Source organism: Chlorella variabilis (assembly GCF_000147415.1).
Source record: "Chlorella variabilis unplaced genomic scaffold CHLNCscaffold_9, whole genome shotgun sequence".
NCBI classification, from domain to species: Eukaryota; Viridiplantae; Chlorophyta; class Trebouxiophyceae; order Chlorellales; family Chlorellaceae; genus Chlorella; species Chlorella variabilis.
Window position 1 is genome coordinate 832,199 of NW_005435079.1, and position 6,203 is coordinate 838,401.

A 6,203-nucleotide genomic window follows, 5' to 3' on the forward strand; every position below is an offset into this window, starting at 1 on the left:
GGTGGGGGCGGGCCAGCAGGCACGCCTGGGCAGCAGGCACGCCTACTCCCCCGATCCCCCACTCCACACCCCCCCGCCAGCTGTCCTCCTGCTGCCCACCCTACTGCCTCCCCGCAGGGCTGCACGGCCGAGTAGTGTACCTGGGCTCGGGTGCGCAGCAGGACGAAGGGTGGGCCACGCTTCAGAGGGCGCTGCAGGTGGGTGGCCGGCAAGACACGCATTCAGGCTGAAGCCTGCGCATGGCACGGCACGGCAGCAGACGCGCGCGCCACCGGTTAACCCAAGGGTCTGCCCCGGCCGCTGCCCCCACCCCGCAGGGCGTGCGCGTGTGGCACCAGCTGCACCGCTCCCGCATCGGCCTGGTGGGCGCGCCCTCCGAGTGGCTGGTGGCCAGCACGCCCAGCGCCGGCGCTGTGGCCTCCTCCTGGGGCCCCTCCCTGGTTGACATCGACATGCAGGAGCTGCTCAGCAAGCTGTGGGACGGCGGGCACTGGGAGAAGGGCGAGGTCGACCAGGTGGGTGGGTGGGTGCGCTGGTGTGCGCACGGAGTGGGCCTGGGGGCGAGTGGAGGTACCGCTGCTGCCTGGACTTGTCGACTTGAAAGCACATACGATGGATCAACGTTTGGAGCGCACAAACAGAAGCACGCCTCCCCTGCCTCGCCCCCGTGCCCGCCCGCCTCCCTGCTCCAGGTGGTGCAAGACATGCTGCAGGGTGGCGGTCTTGTCCGCGGGCATGCTGAGGTTGGCGAGGCCGGCAAGGCTGGGGGGTGCCCCTCGTGCGGTGTGCCCGCCACGGTGGATGCGGAGCCCGCCGCCAAGGTCTACCTGGCCCTGCGGCAGCTGGTGGACGCACACGCCCTCGCCTGCTGCACCGTGCGCTGCTTCGATGTCGTCAGCGCCAAGGAGACCACGGGTGTGTGGGGGGGCATGGGGACGGTGGTGAAGAGGCATGGGCTTTGCGCCTTGCGTGGGCTGGAGGGTCTCGGCGCGTGCTGAGGAGCAGCAGGAAGTTATGGCTCACCTTTGCCACAGCTGCAGCAGTGCTGCTGCGAACATGCTTCCCGCCGGCCCCGCTCTGACCGCAGGCTGCTACTCGCTGGCACGGCTGCTGGACGAGGGGGTGATTGCGGGGTGTGAGGGGGATGTGTGCAGCGCGCTGGGCATGCTTTGGGGCAAGCTGATGACCGGCCAGGTGCCCTGGATGGCAAACGTGGCGCAGGTGGGCAGGACTGGAGGTGCTTCAAGTTGTAGCAGAGCTGCCTAACTGTCCCCCTGGCTTCTGGCATGGCACTTGCATACTACCTGTAGTGCTTTGGCCGGCAGATGTTGAATACGCCCCATTGCTTGCGCAGGTGGATCCCGCTGGCGGAATCGTCAAGCTAGCACACGTGAGCTGAGCCCCCTGGCGTCACTGACGTGTCCTGCTGTGTGTGTCGTGCTTGATCTTCTGGGGTGAATTTTGAGGTCTGTCCTTGATTGCTGCACTCTGTGCTGCAGTGCACCATCGCACGCAGCCTGGTCAAGTCTTATGAGGTAAGAGCCCTTCGACCTCAAGTGTTCCATGCATTTTGGCACCACCTGCGTTCTGGCCACCAGCTGGCCCTTGCGGCCTTGCGCCGCAAGCGCTTGATCCAGGCCGCTCCCCCTCCCAGCGTCCCCACCACGCTCCCTGCCGCCCACTCCTCATGCGGACCACCACCCATTTCGAGTCGGATCGGGGCGTGGCGTTCAAGGGCGCGGTGCCCCCCGGCGCCGTCACGCTTCTGCGCGTGGGGGGGCGGGCCCTGGACAGGCTGTGGGTGGAGGAGGGGTATGTGCTGGATGATCGCCAGGCCCAGGGCACGGGCACGGAGTGGAGCCCGCAGCTGTGCAGGACTCAGGTGGGTGTGCGCTGCTGGTTGGAGCCGATATCGAGCGGGATCAGCGCAACGCGGGCTCGCTGCTGCACCGACTGGAGTGCAGTGCCGTCAGGGCCTCCATGTTGCTGTGCCCCGTGCAGGTGCGAGTGAGGCTGCTGGGCGGGCGGCCGGCGGTGGAGGAGCTTCTGGTGCGGCCGCTGGGCAACCATTTGGTGATGCTGCGGGGCCACCAGAGGGCGCTGCTGGAGGAGTGGTTCACACAGTTTGGGCCGGGGACAAAGTGAGGCAGGGGGGTTGTCGGCAGTCGATGGATTGAGTCTGGAGTTGCAACTGGGCACATGATTTTGTCGCTACTTATGTGTTGGGATAATCACTTATCTGCATTACAGCTAGTGCAAACAACAGCAACATGAAGTTGACAGCATTTCTGATTGGAGCAGCAACTGAATCCACCATAGCAGAATGCAGCTACTCTCCAAGCCGCACGCTGCCAGTGGGGCGAGCAGCTCGGCAGCAGTGGGTGCGGCCGGCGTGGTGGTCGGCCCAGTATCAGTGCAGGCGCAGCGGGCGCTTGGTCAGCGCCTCCAGCGAGGCAGCGGGCGAGAACTCGGGCTCCATCTGGATCTTCTCCATCACCACCAGCTCGTGGCACACCTGCGGGCAGGCGGTACCATGGTAGTGGAATAATTCTAGATAACAACTTGCTGTATGGCGCCCGACCAAATTGGCAGCCTCAGGAAGCTTTCATTGCTGGCACCTGGCTGCCATCCAATGGCAGCCTTCACCACTGCTCGCACCGCGCCCCGCCACCATGTCCCCCCGCCTCCTTCCCTCCACCCGCCCTCCACCCTCACCTCCTGCACCGCCGCCGGGTCCAGCAGCAACGAGCCGCAGTGCGCCAGCACCATGCGCATGTCCTTCTCGATGGGAGGGAAGCGGCGGCAGCGCACGCGCTGCAGGAAGTCGCTGACCTGTGGCGGGGAGAGAGGCGGGGAGCAGGAGCAGGGGAGGGCTGTGGGGTGTGATGCGGTGGACGGTGTGCGGGGCGGCCAGTGGCAATGGACTCGTCAATTGCCGATGATGGTTCCAGGCGGCAGGCAGGGCTTGCACAGCACCCAGCCGGCAGCGGCCCCGCCTTCCGAGGCCGAGGCCAGGATCTCACCAGCAGCTGGCAGTAGTGCACGCGCTGGAAGTGAGGGTTCTCCACTGATGATCCGCCGCCCCACTCAATCTTCCAGGGTGGCCGCCCCACGTACTCGCCCACGCCCTGGCGCAGGCCAAACCGCACCTTGCCGCCCTCGCGGTGAGCCAGCAGGGCCACCTTGCGCCCCGGCTGCACCCCCACCGCCCGCTCCAGGTACTGCAGGGCCTGGCCCCAGTGGTGGCGCGGGCCGCGCGACGGCGGCAACTGCACAGCCGGCCGGGCCGCGGACGCGGCGGCAGCGAGGTCGAGCGCTGCTGCTGGGGCTGGCGCCGGCGCTGTGGTGGTGGCAGCGGCGGCAGGCTCCCCCTCGGGGCTAGGCTTCTCTGGTGCTGCCGCGGCCAGACCTTGCGGCCGCTGGTCTGCGCGCGAGTCAGCCGCTGCCACCTGCCCGGCAGCTTCCTGTGCAGCAGTACCTTTGCCATCAAGGTAGTACCCCAGCCCAAGCTCCCCCAGCCTGAACACATACCCTGCCCTGGCCCCAGCAAAGCTGCCAGCTGGCACATAGTCGTCAGCCGCGTCTCCTGCCTCGCCACCCCCCTCGCAGGTCGTATCATCGGCGGCGGCGGCAGCCTCAGCAACGGGCGAGGGCTGGCCGCCGCTGCTGGCGCTGCCAGGAAGCTCCTCCTGCTGGCAGACAGAGGTGGGGCTGGCAGCTGCTGCTGGAGCCTCGCCCAGCTTCTCTGCTGCATCCATAGCTGCCCCAGGGTCCGCTGCTGCCGGTGGCACATCAGTACTGCAGCTATCGCCGTTGCCGCCCTCGCCGCACTCCGACAGCAGCACGCCGCCCTCGCCGATGCCCTCGGGCGCTGCAGGGCAGGGGCCAGCAAGCAGTCGCCTCGGGGCGCAGGCAGCTGTTAGCGAGGCCAGGCGAGCTGGCTCACCCTTGTGCACCGTGGCAAGTGTTTGCTGCCCGGCACCCCGCACAAGCCTCACCGCTGGTCAGCGTCTCGCAGTCGTCAAGGTGCAGGTCAAACCAGAAGACCACAGCATTGAGCACACCCTCCTCCACCACCTCCAGCTTTAGCATGCTCTCCCTGCATCGCCGAGCAGGCCAGAGCAGTCGGGAGGAGCGTTGGCAGCTATCGGTGTGTGAGGTGTGCCATCGTAACCTTTCTGTGTGTGTCTGCGTGTTTTTTACAAGGCGAGGCTGTCAAGCGGCAGCCCACCTGGACCGTCCCTTGCGCTCCCCATCGAAAAAGTGCTCAAACACCTTCACCGGCTTGGTGAGGCGGCGGTGCGGCACGTCTGCCAGGTCAACAGCCTCATAATTGGCATCCCACCTTCGGCCCAGTTGGGGGCAGCAGAGGTGCAGCACACGCGTCACCATACCAGCAGGGAGGGGTGAGCGGGAGCCAGGGCATGCAGGCCGCATGTGCATTCTGCCTGCAGCGCTGGGCCCGGGCAGGGCAGGGGGCAGGCTATTCGGCTGCTCCAGCTGGCTACCAGGTAGTACCTCGCCTCACCGGTACGTGTTCATGGGCGTCATGTTGAAGCCCACCACCGTCCCCGTCAGCGCCTCGATTCCCATGCAGTAGAGCGTGGCGGCGGACGGCACCACCGCCGCCCCCGGCTGCACAACCTTGCGCTTTGCCAGGTCCAGCATGTAGGCGAAGCTGTCGCCCAGCAGGCCTGCGCCAGGTACCGCAAGAAAGAGAGCAGGAGGAGGTCAGAGGAGGGCACAGACAAGCAGGCTGGCCAGAGCCCACACAGGCCCTGGCCGTTAAGAGGCAAGGTGGGGCAACGGGGTGACCTGGCTTCTCACCACTGGTCCCTGCTGCCGTTCAGTTCAGCATCCCGTGCTGCGACGAAGCCCAGCACAAGCAGCCATGCCACCCGCCCACCCACCTGCGTCAAACACGTCTGCCACCACCACGTTGACGCCCAGCGGCCGCACCTCCCTGCCGCGCTGCAGGAGGCCGGAGTCCCGGTGCACCACGCTGACGCGCCTGGACAGCTTGTTGGCGGAGGCAGCCTTGCGGGCGACATCGCAGAGGGAGGAGTGGAGGTCACACGCCACCACGCTGTTGGCGCCTGCACACCGCCGCCACAAGGGGGAGACCAGCGGGCACGGTTGTCCGGGGGCACTTAAACAGAGAGGAAGATGTGTGGCGCTGGCCGTATGGGTGCGGCTCGGCACAGCACCCTTTGGGATGCGGCCGGGCGGTTGACAGCGCACACAGGCGGGACCCACTGGCCTGCTTTGGCCGCCAGCAGCGACAGGATGCCGGTGCCGCAGCCAATGTCCAGCACGTGAGCCTCGCCGTCCTGCTGCTGCCGCTGCTTCACGACGCGCCGGATGGCACGCTGGTAGGCCTGCGTGGCATAGGAACAAGTAGGCACTGAGTTAGAAATGGCCTCTGCTGGAATCTCTGTACAATTGGCCGAATGCCTGACGATGCCCCCCAGCTGGTGTGAAATGGATGCGCACCACCCAGCCACGCATCTCCACCCCCGCCACCTGGCACGCCCACCTGGCACCGCTCCTCATCCGCCAGCATGGAGAAGTGGGCATGCGGGAATGAGGCGTCCGGCTTGTGCAGGTTTAGGTAGTCCGCCGACTCGACATCGAAGCGCAGGCGCACGGTGTTGTGGGAGGCCATCACCGGCAGCACCAGGCCCTCCTCCACCGGCAGCTCGCCCGCGATGTACTGCAGCGCGGGCTGCAGGCAGCGCAGGCCTGCGCACATGGGACGAAAGGAAGGAAGGAAGATGGATGCGTGGGGAACATGGATGTGGCATGTGGGCATGTGCGTGTGGCAGAGGTGGTGGACGGCTTGGTGGCAGTGGGAACCCCCTGCGCACCTGCCTCCACCGCCTCTGGCCCGGTGGACAGGTAGACGTCTCCAAACAGGTGCAGCTTGTACCAGAACATGACCGCGTTGAAGCGGCCTCGCCTACGGCAGGGGGGGCAGGTGCCGCCAACATCGAACAGTCAAACCCGCACACGCCGACCTCTCAGGGGGCTTGCTATGCGCTCTCCGGGGCTGGCTGTGGCTGTGACCCACGCCCAAGTGGCGCAATCTGCCTGCCCTACATTCCCGCTCCACCTCACACACATTTTAACACAATAACACAGCCCCCCATACAGTGTCCCACTCACCCCCCCCCCCCCCCCCACAAAAAGGGGGTAAAGCCCAA

The 6,203-nt window shown here is 66.5% G+C and overlaps 2 protein-coding genes across 2 annotated transcripts in view; one reads left to right on the top strand and one right to left on the bottom strand.

The window, feature by feature from the left end:
- CHLNCDRAFT_22676 (hypothetical protein) overlaps positions 1-2,145 on the top strand; it is a gene marked incomplete at both ends in the record, with an annotated part of 2,357 nt that extends 212 nt beyond the window's left edge. Inside the window, 6 exons of the mRNA XM_005847894.1 lie at positions 118-197; positions 318-527; positions 744-915; positions 1,088-1,237; positions 1,638-1,886; positions 2,009-2,145. Of these exons, the coding sequence (XP_005847956.1) occupies positions 118-197; positions 318-527; positions 744-915; positions 1,088-1,237; positions 1,638-1,886; positions 2,009-2,145 (998 nt within the window). The remainder of the gene's footprint in view (positions 1-117; positions 198-317; positions 528-743; positions 916-1,087; positions 1,238-1,637; positions 1,887-2,008) is intronic.
- A 265-nt stretch (positions 2,146-2,410) lies between these two features.
- The window catches only part of CHLNCDRAFT_145421 (hypothetical protein), a gene marked incomplete at both ends in the record, with an annotated part of 6,597 nt that continues 2,804 nt past the window's right edge, over positions 2,411-6,203 (bottom strand). The window contains 10 exons of the mRNA XM_005848055.1: positions 2,411-2,515; positions 2,716-2,832; positions 3,024-3,871; positions 3,999-4,099; positions 4,232-4,345; positions 4,529-4,694; positions 4,911-5,037; positions 5,253-5,378; positions 5,537-5,742; positions 5,868-5,959. Of these exons, the coding sequence (XP_005848117.1) occupies positions 2,411-2,515; positions 2,716-2,832; positions 3,024-3,871; positions 3,999-4,099; positions 4,232-4,345; positions 4,529-4,694; positions 4,911-5,037; positions 5,253-5,378; positions 5,537-5,742; positions 5,868-5,959 (2,002 nt within the window). The remainder of the gene's footprint in view (positions 2,516-2,715; positions 2,833-3,023; positions 3,872-3,998; positions 4,100-4,231; positions 4,346-4,528; positions 4,695-4,910; positions 5,038-5,252; positions 5,379-5,536; positions 5,743-5,867; positions 5,960-6,203) is intronic.